This window comes from Girardinichthys multiradiatus, chromosome 21 (assembly GCF_021462225.1).
Source record: "Girardinichthys multiradiatus isolate DD_20200921_A chromosome 21, DD_fGirMul_XY1, whole genome shotgun sequence".
Classification (NCBI taxonomy): Eukaryota; Metazoa; Chordata; class Actinopteri; order Cyprinodontiformes; family Goodeidae; genus Girardinichthys; species Girardinichthys multiradiatus.
In genome coordinates, this window is record NC_061813.1 from 24,664,778 (window position 1) to 24,682,852 (window position 18,075).

At 40.2% G+C, this 18,075-nt stretch overlaps 1 protein-coding gene across 6 annotated transcripts; it reads right to left on the bottom strand.

Annotated features, from left to right (window-relative positions):
* Positions 1-1,323: 1,323 nt before the first annotated feature.
* On the bottom strand, positions 1,324-16,617 carry mybl1 (v-myb avian myeloblastosis viral oncogene homolog-like 1). Of its 6 annotated transcripts, none has more exons than XM_047349026.1 (17): positions 16,437-16,617; positions 16,114-16,292; positions 14,060-14,168; positions 13,287-13,358; positions 13,004-13,096; positions 12,025-12,245; positions 11,750-11,936; positions 11,595-11,669; positions 11,190-11,315; positions 9,280-9,519; positions 8,823-9,194; positions 8,579-8,718; positions 8,385-8,499; positions 8,187-8,300; positions 7,984-8,088; positions 6,053-6,244; positions 1,324-4,691 (listed from the first exon to the last, which is right to left on the bottom strand). In XM_047349026.1, exons 2-17 carry the CDS (start codon positions 16,134-16,136, stop codon positions 4,566-4,568), a joined length of 2,310 nt encoding a protein of 769 aa, XP_047204982.1. In that variant the 5' UTR covers positions 16,137-16,292; positions 16,437-16,617; the 3' UTR covers positions 1,324-4,565. The 6 variants fall into 6 exon arrangements, with proteins under 6 accessions (XP_047204982.1, XP_047204980.1, XP_047204985.1 ...); XM_047349024.1 differs by having other exon boundaries at positions 16,114-16,296; XM_047349029.1 differs by having other exon boundaries at positions 8,823-9,191; positions 11,205-11,315; positions 16,114-16,296; positions 16,437-16,616.
* Positions 16,618-18,075: the final 1,458 nt, after the last annotated feature.

Here is an 18,075-nt window from a genome sequence, read left to right on the forward strand (position 1 = left end):
ATGTATGCAGCAGTGGAAACAGTGACCTAATTCGGCCTGAAAAGTCCAATTTTAACACATGCGCTTTTGAGGGGCTGTGGAGTCTCCCGCCTAAAAGGCCGTCCTCCCCCTGCTGTGTTGGGTTGGGTGTCTGCTGAGGGAGCGAGGGAATGGAGGGGTAACGGGTTGCCTGCCAGATGACTGCTCCGTCATCCCTATAATGGGCTCCCATCTGCTGTCTTGCGCACACATAAAGCCATAGTGTGTTCATTGGAGTTTGTGCAGATGCTTACAAGTGTGTGTGTGTGTGAGGGGGTATTTTTTTTAGCATTTCCTTCATTTCTGCAGTGCTGCAGGCATTTCTACAAATGGACTCAAACATACCTTACCTTACTCTGTATGATCATTACAGATTCCCCGATCCAAGATTGTCTTCATATCAAAGTAGATATCTGTATAATCTAACTAGATCAGCCGGATGTGTCTATAAAAAGAAATTTACGGGCAATTGAGTTTGATGTAGAAAATGCTTCCCTCTTTTAGGCAAAGCGTACAAGCATTTGGTATCGTACTAAACAAAGATGCTAAGGAGGTTATCTACCGCCTGTTTGATATTGACTACTTGTAAGTATTCAACTGAAACTCACTTTAAATATTCTGAAAGATCCCTTTAGAATTCTGCACAACACAAAAGGTCGAAGGTCATGCCCGTTTAGGACCAACAAGCTTCTTCATTTTGGTCGCCCACAAACAAAAGGCCCCCTCATCCTCGAATGACAGCAGAGGCAGCGCCAATTGATTGAGTGGTGTGTTTGTGGTGCCCATGTGGAAATTGTTTATATGCACGCGTGCTGCTGCTCCTCCAGCATTAAACAGGTTGTCATGCTCTCTGCCTCACTCCATTTGTGGAAGGAGGGGGGGTGACTGAGTGAATAGGCCTGTAAAACCAACAGCCTAAAAGACAAAGGACCCTGGGGGCATTAAGTCATGGGTGAGTGGGCCCCTTTAGGGCCAGCAGCTGACCCTGTGGAGAGGCGTCTTGTTCTGGTGGAAGGGGCTCGTGTCCCTGGACCTCAGGCCAAGATGACATCATGCCCAAACATTTACATTAAAGTCATCTTTAACCACTCTTATCAATTTTCAACCTCCGTTTTCCTGAAGTACTTGCAGCTCCAGCTAAGGAACCCAGATCAATTATAAAAAGAAGTTTCACAGTTTTCGTTCTCTCTCCAGCTTTTGGCAAAGAAATCAGGATGTTTTCCACTCCTGCTGTGACCATGTCAGGAACCTTAAAGGATCATGACAAATCTTTATTACGTTGGGATTTGAACAAAGACGACCAGGAAAGTGATGCAACAGATGCGTTTATTTTTCAGAAATGAAGTACATCTTTACAAAGAGAGCTGGCAGGATAACTATGGCAACATAGTGATGGCTTTAACTGCTACATTAAACAGCACGTTTTATAAATGTGCTTCGCCGAGCATCTTGCGTTTATTGCTCATGCATACCTACAGTAGTATACGGCAGCTGCTTCTATCTTGTGCATGTAGTTATTTTCCTCAAAACCTATAATCTGACATGGTCAAAGCATTGTTAACTTAAAAACAAATGAACTCGCACTTCATGGATGGAATTTACAAACATAAGTCAAACCAGCCAGCGGGAACATATGACACAAATATAAACAGGTTCGACACATCGGAGTATAAATCACTTACATAGATGTTAGTCTACCGTCTGTACCAAACTCCCCCGATCTTCCTCCTTGATAAGATTCTCTGCTTATTCTCACTCAGAGGTTTAAAGGAAGGATAATCCAGATTACAGGCAATGCAGGGTCCACTAAATGCTGAGAATACAAGATTTACAGCTGTAGTGCAGATTATAAAGTCGTATAGGAGTCATTTTAATGGAAGACAACGCGGATTGTACCGTAACCCTCGTACTTCCGAAGCAGAATGTAGAAAAAAAAAATACCTGCATGATCTGTAATTATCATTTAGGTGTTTTGCAACTGAGCCAGAACTTTACAGGTTCTATAAAACAACCAAGCCTGGTTTTTCACAGCTAGAATAAACGACTCGGAGCCGAATCATTATGCCACTAAAAATGTCTGTCCCTGCAAATAGCCGAGCCTTATATAGCTAGCCTAATTTATACTGGTTGCTTCACAACTTGGCCAGTTGATCTCCAATCAGTACCAGTGCTGATCTTGGTGTTTAAATGATGCAAAGTCCGAAGGCGGCTTGTGAGGCTGGATTTTAACGCTGGTCTTGGGGCTAAAAACAAAGATTTTGATGCTTTTATTTACACCTGGAAGCCAGACGTTCATTAATGCCACTGAGTTCATATTTGCTATGCTAGCTGCACTTAAAACACGAGAGAAATCAGTAGGAATAAACTTTATTACAGTAAACCAATGACCCACAGTAAGATGGGCTTGTACTGCTAACTAGGGCTGCGACTATCGATTATTTTGTTAATCGATTAATCTCTCAACTATTTTTTTAGATTAATCGATTAATAATCGGACAGCAAAAGCCGCTTAATAGGAGACTTTTCACAGAATTTGAACCAGGTGAAACTAAAACTATGCCGCTTGAGGAGTTCTGGATAGAGCAAATTTGCAGACAATAAAGGTTTTTCAACTTAAATGCAAAATGTTGATATTTGTTGTACAATTTTTTGCCTTGTTACTGCTCTGAGTGTGCTGTTCTTTCTGCAAATGACACATTTTAGAGTCAGTATACTCCAGTTGACAATTATTCGATTACTCAATTAGTTAAAAGATTACTTCAATAATCCATTAATAACGACTAATCCGCTTAATTGTTTCAGCCTTACTGCTAACAGTAGTTTTCACCGCAATTCATTTCCCGAACAAATACAACGTAGCCTGAAACACAAACGGCAATTACAGATCATGAAAAAAAAAAAAAAAAAAACCAGTGAGGAAGTTAGGATCGGTTCAGGGAATGTCAGCAGGATACAAGCAGACACTGGCTGCTCTACTCACAACCATCTTGCCTAGAAAATACCTAATTGCAAGGCTTGTTTTTTTGTTAAGTAGTGTAGTTAAAATACAAACTTCTGCAGCCAAACAAGAGAAACAAAAGATCAGGCATTCATTACAAACTAACCCAGACACACAAACAAAGAGCTACGTCATGATGATGAACAAAAGTTTAAATTTATACGTATAAAAAAGTGCAGTTTGTCTATGATTAGATTTTAGAGATGGAGTCCTGCTATTTAAAGGGGGATAAATACTATCTAAATGTTACAAAATGATCATTTTCTAAAAATCGGGAGATAAAACGAGCATAAAATAAGGGGCAGTGCATGTTGTTTTGCCTTGGAGATATTAAACTGAATGGCAGCCCAGTCCTGTTTTTTTTGTTATTAAAGAGAAAATACAATAAAATTCTTTAATAGTTTCTCTGAAAGGTTTCCTTTTCAACGAAATAAATAAATTAGTTGATATTAAATAAATAAAAATCTACAACCTAAAAACCTGATCCTTCTCAGCCAAATGTTTGTTGCTTGTGATGTGAAAACCTGTCAGTATCAACCGTCACAATGAAACATCTGACAAAGGGGATTTCTTGTATTTATTTAAACAGTGACATGCTTAGAGCAAATGTTTTTTAGGCTGTTTTTATCAGCAAACTAAAAAAAAAAAAAGAGGACGGAGAAAACTTCATGGTGTCCATTTTATTTATATTAACATCTACGCTTCAGAAGAGCCTGAAATAAATTAAATAATTAGAGATAAACAATAAAAGGTACCGTTCCACGTTTGAGGTTCTTTCACATGTAGATTGCAAGGAAATACATTCAACTGACGTCTCCACGGACTCCGTGGCCTCGAATGGGAAATGCTGTGTTGTAAAACAGACACCATTGCGAGTGCTGTCCAGTTTGCCCTTTTGAAGAAAAAAAAAAGACGGAAGAAACACACTGCTCCTTTCCCAGCAGCAAAATCATCCCAGTAGTGCAATTCTGACTGAAAGTTGCTCATTTTCTTCCTCGAAACCTCACACCAGCGTCTTGGATTAGCGTCTCAAACGACTGCTACTACATGAAGACACAGAGCTGCATTTTGTTGCTTCAGTTTAAAATGAAGGGAGTGTTATGTTCTGCAATGGGTGTCTAGTTAAAAACCTGTAGTGTGATTTTAAAGCATGTTAAGCCAATAAAAAGCTACACATGTGGTACGTGTGACTTTTGTTTTTATCAAATTGAACTAGGTTAGCAAAACAAGCTGAGAGAGACACATTATGAAATGTGTTTCTTGGCATTTAAAGATTATATATAAAGAATATATCACTTGGAAGCAGCCAAGGCTAGTAATATACACGCTATTTGTTTAGATCCTAATGTAGGCAAAGTTGTAGGTGAGCGAAAAAGACTAGGTGACCTAGAAATATGTTAAAAACAGTACCAGCGGTCAGGGTTTTGTGTGCACATTCTTGGCAGTGTTGATCTGGACCACTGGATTGTCTCCTTCAGGACTCAGTGGACAGTTGTAGTTGCTGGACAGATGTAGTGCTGCTTGTGAGGCTTGGGAGCGGAGGACGGCTTTAAAGGACGAGAGCCTTTGAGGCAGAGCCAGACGACAGATAGGGGTTCAGATACTGTCGAGCCTGTTCTGTCATGATGAGCTGATCCTCGGTCTTCCCATAAACCACTGCTTCCCACTCGCTCACCTGTAGGGAAGGTGACTGGTGGTTAGTTTGGCTAACACATGCTCATAGCACTGACGTGTACTTTCCACAGGAACCTTCTACTGTACGCTGGCTGTCAGTCATGGGTGTTTCCCACTGCAGGGCACAAAAACAGGCAATTCACATAAATGATGTCCCACAATGAGAGGAGAACTCCTACTGAAGGAGTGCTGCTTCTGTGATCTGGGGAGAGGGACCGTAGCAAGCTGCAACGGTAGAGTCCAGAATGTGATTTAAAAGGGCTGTATCAGACTAAAACAGCATTAATATCAGATTGTTCCACAGCAGTTATGGTTTAAAAGCTTATTGAAGTAACTTCAAACAAGGTGTATATGTGCAACTGTAACTCATTTTAAACTACTGCCTCAATTCAATATGTATGAAATTATAAATACTGTCATTTTCAGCAAGAAAACTAGAAACTAGAACTTTTTTACAGCGGTTACACTTTATAACCTATGTAAAGCACCTCTATCCAGACTCATTGGAAAACAGTAACTATAATAGACTTTAAATTAATTTAAGAGCAGTGATTTTGTCTTGCTTAGAGAAGAAGAGTGATGTAAAACAAGTCTGTGTTTTACATCTATAACTTTGACAGCATTTACACTCTGAAACAGAAATAAAACAACTCAAATATGAGGAAATCTGTAAGTTTTTAAGTTTTTTATAGTTAAAGCCTGAACTGCGTGTCAAAGCAGCAATAACCTAACATGCAAATGAAGCATCTGTTTTTTTGTTTTTTCATGATACACTATTCTGTTATCTCTGATAATAAATGTGGTAAAACCATGCATCATCCCAAAAGAGGGCTTTGATTATACTGCTTACTTTCTCTTTACCTCCACAGACGGCTAAAAGCAGAAGTCCACACATCATTTTAATCATGTATTAGTGGCGCAAAGCAAGATGAGTGACTTGGTTTGAATTGTGTTTTTGCAAAAAATAAATAAATAAATACTAATGACTACAATTAAAAGCTCAAAAAATATATGATGTGCAGACGAGTGTAAACTGGAAGATGGCTAAAACAAAATGCTGGGGTAGTTCAATCAGAAAGAAATGTTCAGTTCCCTCACAGAAAACTCCACCCTTGGTTCAGAGTACTTCCAAAAAGCACTTCCTTCCTTTGAGGGACTATTTATGGGATTAGATTTCTACCCCAGTAATCTACATGGAAAATGGTTCCTACAGTGGAAATAGTACAGGGTTAATAGACCCCAGAACACTAAGCTGGTTCCTGGAAGAGGCTCCTGCAGTAGAAATTCACCTAGTTTTGGACTTTTGTTCATGATTTTGTTCTTTATTAAACTGTCATTCAGACTACGTTTGGTTTCACATACCTGTTCAGGTGGTGATTTTGGTGCGTTGAGTGAGGAAGAACCTTTTTCCATTTCAAGCCTGGAGAAGTGGTGGGTTTGACTGTGGACTCCTAATAAGGACTTGTCATTCTCAGAGGTTGACTGCCTGCCCTCCTCTTCCTCAGCGGTCGGGTTGACCAGTGAAGAGTTTGTCATCTGACTTTCTTCTGAAACCTGCAGAATGACAGGAGGTAAATGACGTCCCTAAAATAAAGTTACTGCTGTTATTATTGTATGTATCAAGCAACACCCAAAAACCTTGAAACACATGAGGGAGTAACAATAGTGGATCCGGGACGTCACAAGACTGTGGACAAGAATGGCAGTGGAATGAGGGGTGAGAGAGTGATGGAGACAGTTAATATTACCAAGGTGAAAATAAGCAGATCGAGCAACGTTATTGATGTGGGACGTGAAGGAAAGTGTACTGTTCAGGATAACACCCAGACTGTTGAGAGTTGTTAAATGGGATGAGAAAGCAATCAGATTTGGAAAGACTAACAAGAATGAGCTGTTTTTTTCACTGGTTAGTTGGAGAAAAATTGTTATAAAACCAGCGATTGAGCTCCCTGAGACAATCAGTAAGGCAGCAGAGTAGGTTTGGTAGACAAAGGTCGTTCTCAGATCGATGAGAATGAGGATGGACAGAAGACCAGAGTCAGCAGGGAGAAGAAAATTGTAATTTTTATGACAGCAGTTTCAGTGCTGTGGTGGAGTGAAAAACCAGATTAATACTGTTCAAATAAGCTATTAAATGTGAGTGAAGTTGGCCGGCGATTACCTCAAGAACTTTGGAAATGAACGGTAGATTAGAGATAGGATGGAGATTACTGAAATTAGAGAGGATAAGATATGACTTGTTGATATAAGGAGAAATGGCAGCAGATTTAAACAAAATCTTGAATTGATTGTTATTCAGTTCAGGTTTCAAGGGAAAATCTGAACATAATAAATCTCTTCTGACAAGGCCAATAGCTGCCCTGATCCGTGGGCCTTGTAGTTCTGTCACATCAAAACATCTGAATACCTCAGTCAGTGGTATTCGGAGGTACACAGAATGAGTGAACACATCAGAGCACACTCAAATAATGAACAATTGCACGACTCATCTCAATAAATTATAAGAGCTAGCAATAAAATTCTGGAGATGGTTAAGTCTTTTAAAATTTGGTTAACTTTTAAGGCCCTACAGAAATCCTATAAAGATACAGCATAAAGATGTCATGATCTGAAGACAACTTACTTTTTGAAACACTAGTAATAGAGTTAGTGAGGCAGAGAGAAAGGTCTTTCTGAAAGAGTTGAATTGTAAAGGTGGATGAGTTCAGGTATCCAGGGTCTGGGGGACAATATAGAAACAGATGAAGAAGAGGGTGCAAGCAGACTGGAGGCTGCATGGAGATGACCATCAGGAGAGTTGTGTGGGAAAGGGGTGGCAGCAAGATTAAATGGGAATGTAGGACCTAATACAATGTTTAGTCTGGAGATAGTGGAACTACCTACAAGATAGGAGGCAGAGATGGAGGTGGCAAAATTGAGGGTACCGAGAGTCTCATTAGGAGTAAACAGGAAGGACAGGATTAGAAACAAGCAGATCAGAGGAACAGCTCAGGTTGGCTGGTTTAGACAAGAAGTTAGAGGCAAGGTTGACATGGTATGAAGAGAGGATGTGTATACATTGGACAGAGGATGTGGGAGAAAATCTGGCAGGCAGGAAGAAAAGAGGAGTAGCCAAAAAAGAATCATGGACATAGTGAGGAAGAAGATGGTGTAAAAGCAGAGGATGCAAATGACAGGGTGAGATGGAGGTAGGAGATCCGCTGTGGCGACCTCTGAGGGAAGCAGCTGAAAACAGAACCAGAAGTATTACAGTTGATGTGAACCTGTGATTTAAGACTATCAGACTGACTCACCTGTGCATTGTTGAGCTGCTCTTGGAAGAGTTGGAGATCAAGGCTGTCTTTAACCCAAGGGTCCAGTACAAGAGACTTGCGCACCTTTCTGGCTGGACCATCCATCTAAAGTCCAATATTTATTGTAAAGGTTACATCAATATTTCTTTATCGGGAATGTAAAATAACCATATCAAGCATATGGGGGTCAGAGTCAGACATACATTATGTTTCCATGCTCTGTGGTCACACAAGTCTGCTTTGTTGAAGATGTCTCTTCCTGTCTCCTGCTTCAGAACTTCTAAAATGTCCTCTTCCAGAAACACCAAAGGTTGTGGCTGCAAACCACAACAGGAGGAGTTTAAATGACAACCATCCTTGAAATGTAGTAATAACAATCAACCTTATGATCAGTGCCTTACCTCCATCCTCAGTGGTCCGTGCATTTTCTCCTGGGCTGCTAAAGCTTTTTTGAATGGGGTCGGGGTCCGTGGGGTTGGAACTGCTGCATTTTTACGTAATTTAGGGGTCCTGGAACTGAAAAAATGTCTTTAACTACAACATTTTGATAAATAATGACATTTTGAAGTTTATTTCTCACAATTTATGTATTTACCCATCATTTTCTTTCTGATGTTTGGGTGTGTTTTCCTTCAGGAGAGGTGTATTGAGGAGGCATCTCTGACCACACACAGGAGTTGAGGTCAAGGCGGGATCATCCAGGTTCAGATGCTCCGTCACTGATATGTTGCAGAACTTAAATGACAGATACATGATATTTAAACCAGAAGCAACATCTCTATATTAATTGCAAGAGGACACAAAGGTCCTAATATGTGAAGACAAAATCTTCCACTTACTCTTGATGGGGAGAACAGCTGAGACTTAGTGGGCGTTTTCTTTGGAGAGTTTGAGATATTCTCCAAGAACAAGGAGCAAGTCCTGTCGCACAGAGGTTGTCCCCTGTCTCTCCTTTTCTTCCTCTCACTGGAGTCCTTGACGGATTTCGAGCTGTTGATGGGTGTCTGGGAGGCAGCGGCTACCAAACCATACGGTGGACAGTTCCCATCATGGCCAGCGATGGCAGTGGGATTGTTGACAGTGTAACCTATTGGATCATAAACTGTCCTCTCCTGCAAGAGATCTGTGAAGCCGGTTTGGCTGTGCCTGGGCAGTGTCGCTGTGTTCGATAGATTAAAACCGGCCACATTACTCCATGTTCCAGGGTTCTGCTGGGAAAAAAAGAAAGCCTCTGTAGATACATCCATCATATCTGATCACCACAATTATTCTGCTGTTTTTGCTTCTGGAACTTACTGAATCGAGGAGCTCCATGGTCTCTGCAAATTCTGGAATGGTCTGAAGGCTGGAGAGCACAGCGCTAGCCTCTGCAGTCAGGAACTTGCTGGGGGAGACTGGAAGCTGCTGAGGAGCTGCTGTCAGAATCTCCGGACCTCTCCAGGACCCCCTATCTGCTTGCTCCTCCAGGCTGCTGCTGCTTGTGGTCATTGAGTCCTCAGACAGACTGTCTGACCAGGCTGGGTACGGCTCCACATTCTAAGGATCAGCAGAGGAAAAGAAAGATCTATAAAACAGGAAATGTCGTGTAGGTAGTTTGCAGAACAAATGTGCTAGTAAAAAAAATTTTTTTAGGGAATTTAAATGGTAAAAACATAAATTATTGTGTACAGCGTACATAATAATAGTATTCACACCGCTTGATCTTTTTTATATATATATGTCATCACATCACAACCTTAAACCTAAATTTGTATTTTATGTGATGGTGAAGGGTATTAAAAATCATTTACAGTTGAAATTGTTTGAGGATCTGAAAAGTGTGGCGTGCATCAGTCCGACCTGAGTCAGTACTTTGCGGAACCACCTTTTGCTGTAATTACAGGTTTCTTGGGGGCTTGTCTGTTCCAGCTTTGTAGATCTAGAAATAGAAATATTTACCCAATCTTCTTGGTAATAACTCAGGTTCAGTCAGATCAGAAGGAAATCATCTGTGAACAATAATTTTTAAATCTTGCCACAAGTTCTCATCTCTTTGTAGGTCTGGACTTTGACTGGGTCATTCTAATACATTGTAGCTACAACTGTATGTTTACAGTCGTTGTCCTGCTGGAAGGTGGACCTCCGCCCCAGCCTGGGGTCTCCTCGAACAAGTTTTCTTGCAGGATTGTCATCCATGGGGATGTTGTGCTCGGGGTCATTTTGCATGCAGGTTAAAATGTCAAGTTTAGGTCTCATCCGGCCACCACATCTTGTATCAAACATTTGCCATGTCCTCTATATCTTGGTTGCTTCCCTGCTGGTTTAGGTGGACAGCCATGTCTTGGTACATGTGTGGTTGTGCCATACACTTCCCCTTTCTAGATGATGGGTTGAACAGTGCTGTGATGTGTTCAAAGCTATGGATATTGATTTATAATGTAACCATGCTTTAAAAAGTTCTTCTCCCTGACCGGTCTACTGTGTTGCTTTGACTTCATGATGCTGTTTATTCACTAATGTTCTCTAACAAACCTCTGAACCCTTCACTGAACAGCTACATGTAAAGCAAACTATTTACTAATTTACTTTTAAGGGTAATTGGTTCCATTCCACACTTTTCAGATTTCTGTTTGCACAGTGTGCTACTTTGTGTTGATCTATTGCATATAACCCCTTTTTTTTTTGTCAGGGGGTGTGAATACTCTTGTGAAACACTGTTCGCATGAATGAGGACAGAGTAACTCAATCTTGACAGAGTAACTGCAGAGACAGACTACAGGGTCAAAAAAGTAAAGGCTTCATGTGTGAAGCGGATGGTGAAGGGTTCAGGACAACAGGAGACGATGGAGCAGCTTCATGGGTGGAAGCGCAGTTACTGTAGGAGGTGAGGTGACTACAAAGCACAGCTTAAGGCCAATCCCGGGGAAAATATGAGATGGCAATAGGTTTAAATATAGCAAGACTACAGGCTCACATGGAAGCGCTCAAATCTTGTGCTCACACATAAACACAGAAAAAAGCTCATTATGGAAAGTCAACCACCAGAAGTGTCATTTATTTGTTTCCATCAAATCAGACAACCTAAAAATAAGATTTTCTCACTCTGATATTATATCTCATTGTTTATCAAATTCTTTACATTTATGTTAAAATGAGCTTTTTTTAACAGTATATGCAAGCTGCAAACCCACACAGGCTGCTAACTAAGTCTGCTAAAACACACGTACGGAGTGTGTTCTTACACGTGAACCTCTGCACTGCACTTGTCGCTGGACTTCGCTCTCTGCTGACATAAGCAGCAGCTCAAGCTCCTTAATTCTCTGTTCTCTGTCAGGATCATCCAGGCAGGATGGCTGGAGTGTGCGAACATCAGGGAGGAGAGTTCGACAAGAAGACAGGAAGGGGAAAGAGTTAAGAGAGTTAAGATAATCAAAGAAAGGGGACAAAACACAACAAATTCACAAACATCGATTGTTTCAGTGTTAGGTGAAAAAAAAACAGGACAGTCAAGTGTTTCATTGGCTTGATTTGTCCAACGTTAGCAAACGACAAGCGAGTGTAACAATAAAGATAGGAAAATTAGGACAGGTTGATGTCTTTTCATGCACAATAACTCAAATGCAAAGACTCACTGATATGAAGCTGGAATTTTCAGGAAGGCCGTCGATGACGTGTCCGCTGGGAGGATCGTAGGAAAAACTAGCCAACTGCAACACACAGTATCAAGCTGAAAGGTGCTCAAATAGAAGACTTTAAAGGAATTGTGAAGCGGAGGCTGAAAAGGGACCTGGTCGGGAGCCTTCACAGGCAGAGGGCTGTGAACACTGTCCTGTGTCTCTGGACAGGATCTGTTGTTACGTCTTTTCCCGTTACCGGAGGAGGAGAAAGTCCTGCAGCTGTCTTGTAGGTAACCTTCATGCTCCACTTTCCTCCTCATGGTGGAATTCCAGTGGTTCTTGATGGAGTTGTCTGTACTGTAAGGAGAAAGGATTGACAGCATCAAACGTACAGCCAGATTCCTTGCTGGCTGGAAGAAAGAACACGCATGTGAGGCAACATTACCGGCCAGGAAGCAGCTTCGAAATCTCTGCCCAGCGGTTGCCGAGCCGTTTATGGGCTTCATAGATGATTCGATCCTCCTCCTGAGTCCACGAGGACTTCTTCACCTCCGGGTTTAGGTGGTTGTGCCAACGCTCACGGCACTGTTTTCCAATCCTCCCTTGCAGGTGCTTGGCAATTACTGACCAGCGCTTTGGGCCGTACTTGTGCACCAGGTCAATCACCTGCACAAACACCAGAACATGAAACTGTCTGTCATGTAAACCTTTCACAGACAAACCAAATGTCTAATCTTTAAACAGGTGCACTATCCAACACATCATTTCATTTACAAAACGATGGAGTAAAGATGGATATACATAGACAGTCATTCAGACAGAGAATTGTGATGCTCCAAAGAATTAGAGGTGTTCAGGGGGCGCTGAGTGTAGCTGCAGCAGATTGTTTTCATCCCATTCTGTCAGAACTAAAAAATGTTGTGATGTTTTGGTTGGGAGGTCAAGCTAACAGTAACAGCTCTGATTAGATATAGCTAGCTTTTGTAATGTTTGGATCGAGAGAGGCATGATCTGTGATATTTTTTAGCAACAGTGACCTGCAAAGAGGTTACAAAAAGTCGAGCATTGAACTGCAGCTCCTTGCAAGAGTATTGATTTCATGTGATTGACTTACATTAATCAATGTTTGGTTCCAACATGACAAAATCAGAAAATGGATAAGTTTGCAATGTAATTAAAGAGCTTTGTTTTGCTTGTTTTGTTAGGAATGGTGTAGTGGAGAGTAAAAATAGGGAATGGAAGTTAAAAAAAAAGAGCTTGCACATGTGCAGAGCGTAGTTAGCCTTAAGGTACATAATATGTTGCACATTGTGGCATTTTGTGTTCGTCAAGTACTCTATCACAGCATCCCTCTTTCTCCAATATGATCTTCTTTTTAGTAATCCCTCCTTGTATCCAGATCAGCAACTCCCAGCTCCACTTACCTTTTGATCCTCTTCTTTTGTCCAGGGTCCTTTTACCAGCTCTGGATTGAGCACCTTCTGCCAGCGGTGCTGACACTGACCATCTGTCCTCCCCTGTGGCAGCAGACACGTAAAGTTCAAAAACAGCTCATCACCTTAACCCAGCGGCCAATCTGCCACCTGAAAACTGTAACTTACTGGGACTTTGCAGCCACAGTGGGGCCTAATGCAACTGGTAACAATCTCTTGACTTAAGCCCAAGCATGGATGAAATGTTGTCTTGAGATAGATGGAAAATACTCACTGGAAAAAAGGTAGCTACTAATTTCCAGGATTCGGTTCCATGCTGCTCAACAAGCTTTTTCAGTTTTTCATCCTTAAAAAAATGAGAAGAGAGGAAAAAATTCAATAATGAATATGTTTCCGTTGTCTTTTTTCATTGTACAAACAGTTGCAAACCAGCTAACTAATTTTATTATGTTTAATATTGAAAAAGTATGTGACTCCTAAAGTCAAACAGCATCTCCAATGGATTTAGGTCCAAACTTTGACTGGGCCATTCTGAAACAATTATTTTGAGCTATTCAGAGGTGGACTTGCTGATGTCCTTTTAATCAGTTTCCTGCAGCATAACCCAAGTTTGAGCTTAAGCTCTTGAACTGAAAGCTGGATATTATCATTCAAGATTATCTGCTAAAGAGCAGAATTGTGTGGCGAATGAAACTAAAAGCAGCAAATATGGTTATTTACAGTTGATCAATGAACAAGAGGGCAATTACTTTTCCACACAGCGCCAGGTTGGTTTGGATAGCTTTTTTGCTTAATAATAAAATCATTAATTAAAAACTGCATTTTGTATTTACTCTGGTTATTTTTACCTACTGTTAAAATGTGTTAGATGACCTGAAACAGGTCTCCCTAACTCTACTTTTCACAGCACAGTCTGTAAAACCATTTAAACACGCTACAGTTGGCCACAGGTCACTATGCAAACATTATGGAGTCTCTTTCAGTTTCAGCCTCTTATGCTCTCAGATTCTCAGGTCACACCCTAGATGTTTTATTTCATCCTCTTACCTCATCCCGGGACCATTTCACTTTGCACAGGAGCTTTTTATCTTTGCTCTTCTCTTTACTCTCTGGATCGGTGGAGTGGAGCTCTTCATCCTCATCAAGGCTAGAATTACTACAGAAATAACGTAGAAAGACAGTAAAACAAGAGGATATGTCAGTAGAAGAACGAAATGACATTGTTGATTATATTTACAGCATCACAGCCAGTACATCCAGACACTAAGTCCAACTTACAACAATGTCTATTTCCCCAGATTTAAAATATAAAATCAAAAAAAGAAACCACACGTATGCCACGCACAAATGCACAGATGACTGTCTGATTTAATGAAGCATAAAACAGAAGAAAACAGTGCTACAGGTTCGTAGAATGCAGTATTTGAATGCCTCTGATTTGGAAGTTATTGCTCAACATGAAGAAGGTTATAAGGTGGACAAAAAAAAAAAAGATTATCCCACGCAAACAGTCTTTCACTCACAGGGATGCATGAGTGGGTGAGTGAGTGGGTTTGTTGATGAGGTGGAGGTACGATGGAAAGGCGCAGCAAAACCCGGAACGGTTAAGCTGTTTAAAAAGTAACAAAACCTTCTGGCATTTAAACTAAAGCAACCTGTTGCTCAAGGCATCAAATTGCTCAACAGTTTTCTTTTTGCTTTAAATAATCCAAATGGAGGCAACTTTGTATTCATTAAGTTTAAGCCAGAGTATGTTTTAACTGTCTGAACTCCTGGATATAATTAACCCGACAGAGAGATAAATAGGTCAGTTATTAACAAAACATTTGATTATAGTTCTGAAAAAAATATAAATAATCTAACTTTAAATGTTTTAATCATGAACAACATGGCTGTGTGTAAACAAGCTTGTTTTGTTTTTGTTACAAAAGCAGGCTGGTACTTTCTACATAACTTCACTTGCTACATACAGGAACAACCATAGATGTTATGTATTATCAGACACAAGCCTGGTCTGACCTTGCTTATCATCTGCATCTTCTCTGTTTTGTTATTATGTGGGATTAGATGAGAAAGGAGTGGAATTATTGTTAAGGTTTATATAGATCTAGGCCTGGGCAGATTAACAGTGCTAACTTATATCAAGGTTTTTAAATGTTACAATGTGTTCCTGTGCACTGTGGGTCAGCGGGTTGAAAGACGACTGCAACACATTTTCTTCGCTTACAAGAGAGACAAATTCAGCTGTTTGAAATATTTACATTAGAGAAACCCCATGGTTTGATAGCTACAGGGAAGCAACCCATTATTCTAATTAAGGTAACAGTTTGAAAAACAAGTTGGTAAGCTGCAAACTGTGTATAAAGCAGCTGATCGCAGGCTGGATAACTAAAAAGATTGCCCGACTAATCAACCAGCTAATATCAGCTTGTTGGACTTGATTCACGTTCTAAGAATCACAGCAAAACGGCTTATGCAATAAGCACTTAAAATATATTATACTTAAGTTATTCTAAAATATTTTCTCACATCTAGGCATTGAAATAAAATTAACAGAAAATTACATTTTAACTGTAAAAAATCAACATTTATTTTAGTTGCAGCAGTATGAATAACAAAAGCTTTTCTGTTTGACATGAAAGCAATTAGATCAGATTTTGCGTTTTGAATTGTTGTGTAAAAACTGTGACACCTTAAAGATGCCTTTAAGGCAAATCTGTTATTACATAACTATTACCAGTGCTCTTTAACACTAGTAATTGTATTCATCTCTAAGAGCAGGTGCACTTGTATCATTGTGGAGGTTGTGTAATTATAGATTATTGATGCCCTTTTTATTTGGGCTACTATATTTGCATTCTACCATAGCTTCAGCTTTATACTATGTTTGCCCATATTTTACGTGTAATAACTATTAGCAGTTGCTCATTATTAGCTGTAATTCACTAGACTCTGGACCTGCTTAAATGTGCAGGGGCTCTTGTATGATTTTTGAAAGCTGACGCCCTCTCCTACAGGACAATGACACGAACCTATGTAAACCAGATGGCAGGCGAACCACACGGTGACACGGCTCTATTATTGAAAGCGATGGCACCTACCTGCGTGTTTTCACGGTGTCCATGACAGCCGGCGGGACGGTTGAACCTCTTCAAAGACGAACCTATGTTTGGCAACGCTCTAAAATCCCACATGAATAACTGTCTATCCATAGAAATCGCCGTTAGTCGTCTGTGAGATGCTGTTGCATTCAGTTGGTAGAGCGTTGCTAGCCAGCGAGCTAACTGGAGGCAGAGTTACATCAGATTTACAGGGTAACAAAAAAAAGCGCCATTCACCTGCTATAACATCGCTCCAATAAAAAATAAAAAAAATGCGTCACTCTATGTTTTTTTTAGTTCGTGTCCTTTAAAATGCGATGTACCCGTATAAAGAGCCAGCAATCACACGGAGGAACTAACATGGCTCTCCTCACTTTCATTCAGAGATGTTTCTAGCAGAGCCTCTCCTCCGTCTCTGCCTCTGTGTGGCGTTATAATTTTTGTCCATCCCGCCGATTCTCGCGCCCAGCCCTCTGTGCAGGCGGCCTCACCGCTGATTGGGCAAAATTGGCCAACACTCTAAACTAATAGGTCATACGTTTGGAGGCGCTTGTTGCTCATTGGTTAGATCCACTAAAAGCTTTTCTTTCATTGGTTGGGATTTTGAAGAGGCGGGTGTTCAATTAGCCCACTGTACTGTCAACTTCTGCAGCAGAATGGATCTTTTCATTAAATGTGTGGGGGCTGAAAGCAGGGTGTTTGGGATTTCAGGAGGCCTTTTTAGGGGAGGGGATGTTTTGTCAAGGGGTAACAGCTTTTACTAGGCTTGAGGCATCTCCATAAATTAGAATTTCGTTGAAAAGTTAATCAATTTTAGCAACTGATGTCAACAAGTGAAACTTTTTGTAAAGATTCAGTACAATTACACACAGAGGGATATATTTCAGATGTTAATTTCTGTTAAACTTTGTGCCCTCCTCAAATTAGGGCATAAATAATCTATAATTACACAACCTCCACAATGATACAACTAGACAGTCTACATTCACTAGCAAAGCCCCATCCACTGTATTTTAATTTATGGAAATAATAATATTTGTTCATTTAGAAAAGTTTTTTTAAAATTATTAATAAAAAAAATATTTAAAAGGTTAATATCCCGACAATTATTGAATGTTTAATAACTTTGATTAAGTCTGTGTTTAAATGATTGTTATGTGTTCTTTGGCCTTCACATTGAAAAAAGGCAGAGAAAAAGAGGTATGAATGCAAGGTGATTTATTTGCATTATTTATTCGTTAAGCATGCGTGTGTTTGCGTGGAAGGTGTCACCAGCATGCAAAATGCATCACTACGAAAACATAAGAAAGGCAAAGGATATAATAAAATTGACTACAAAGAGTTCCAGCACCATTTTGCACCACAAGCTGTTAGCTATAATCTTCCCTGAATGAGCAAAACAAAGTTTGAACTAATAAAAACATGCTAGAGACATATGGGTTCATTGGTTAAGTAGCTGGCTGTTCACATAGTGCTGTATGCAGCTATATTATTGGAAAGTTAAGTGGAAGGAAAAAATGTTGTAGAAAAAGGTGCAAAACAACATTGGCAACAGCACAATACAATTCCCTTTCCTTGCACTTGACAATTATGTTGGTTTATCTGATAAACTCCCAATAAAATACATTGAAGTTTGGATACAGATAGGACAATTTTACTGTCCACTCAAATGGACTGGTTGAGGGATAACAAACAAGTGAAGGATCTAAGGAAGTAACCCGTTCCCCGTAAATTGCTTTTTTCATTTCGGCCAGGGAGCAATGTGGAGAGTGTTAGACCTCTGATTCCTGGGAGTTCATCTTGAAGAGGACCTTACCTTGGGCATGAACATCTTGGAGCTGCAGAATACATGATACTTTAATATATGGTGTAATGCCCCTATGTATGCTTGTCTGTGTGTGTTTTTATTCATCTGTTTTTATATATGTTTTGTTGGTTGCTTTTTAAATGCTCTGATTAGAT

Coding starts and splice junctions, on each gene's coding strand:
- mybl1 (XM_047349026.1), bottom strand. CDS start 16,136: ATGGACACCGTGAAAACACGCAG. Junction 13,359..14,059: donor TGAAATGGTCCCGGGATGAG/GTAAGAGGATGA, acceptor CATTTTTTTAAG/GATGAAAAACTGAAAAAGCT. Junction 12,246..13,003: donor CAAAAGAAGAGGATCAAAAG/GTAAGTGGAGCT, acceptor GTGTTTGTGCAG/GTGATTGACCTGGTGCACAA.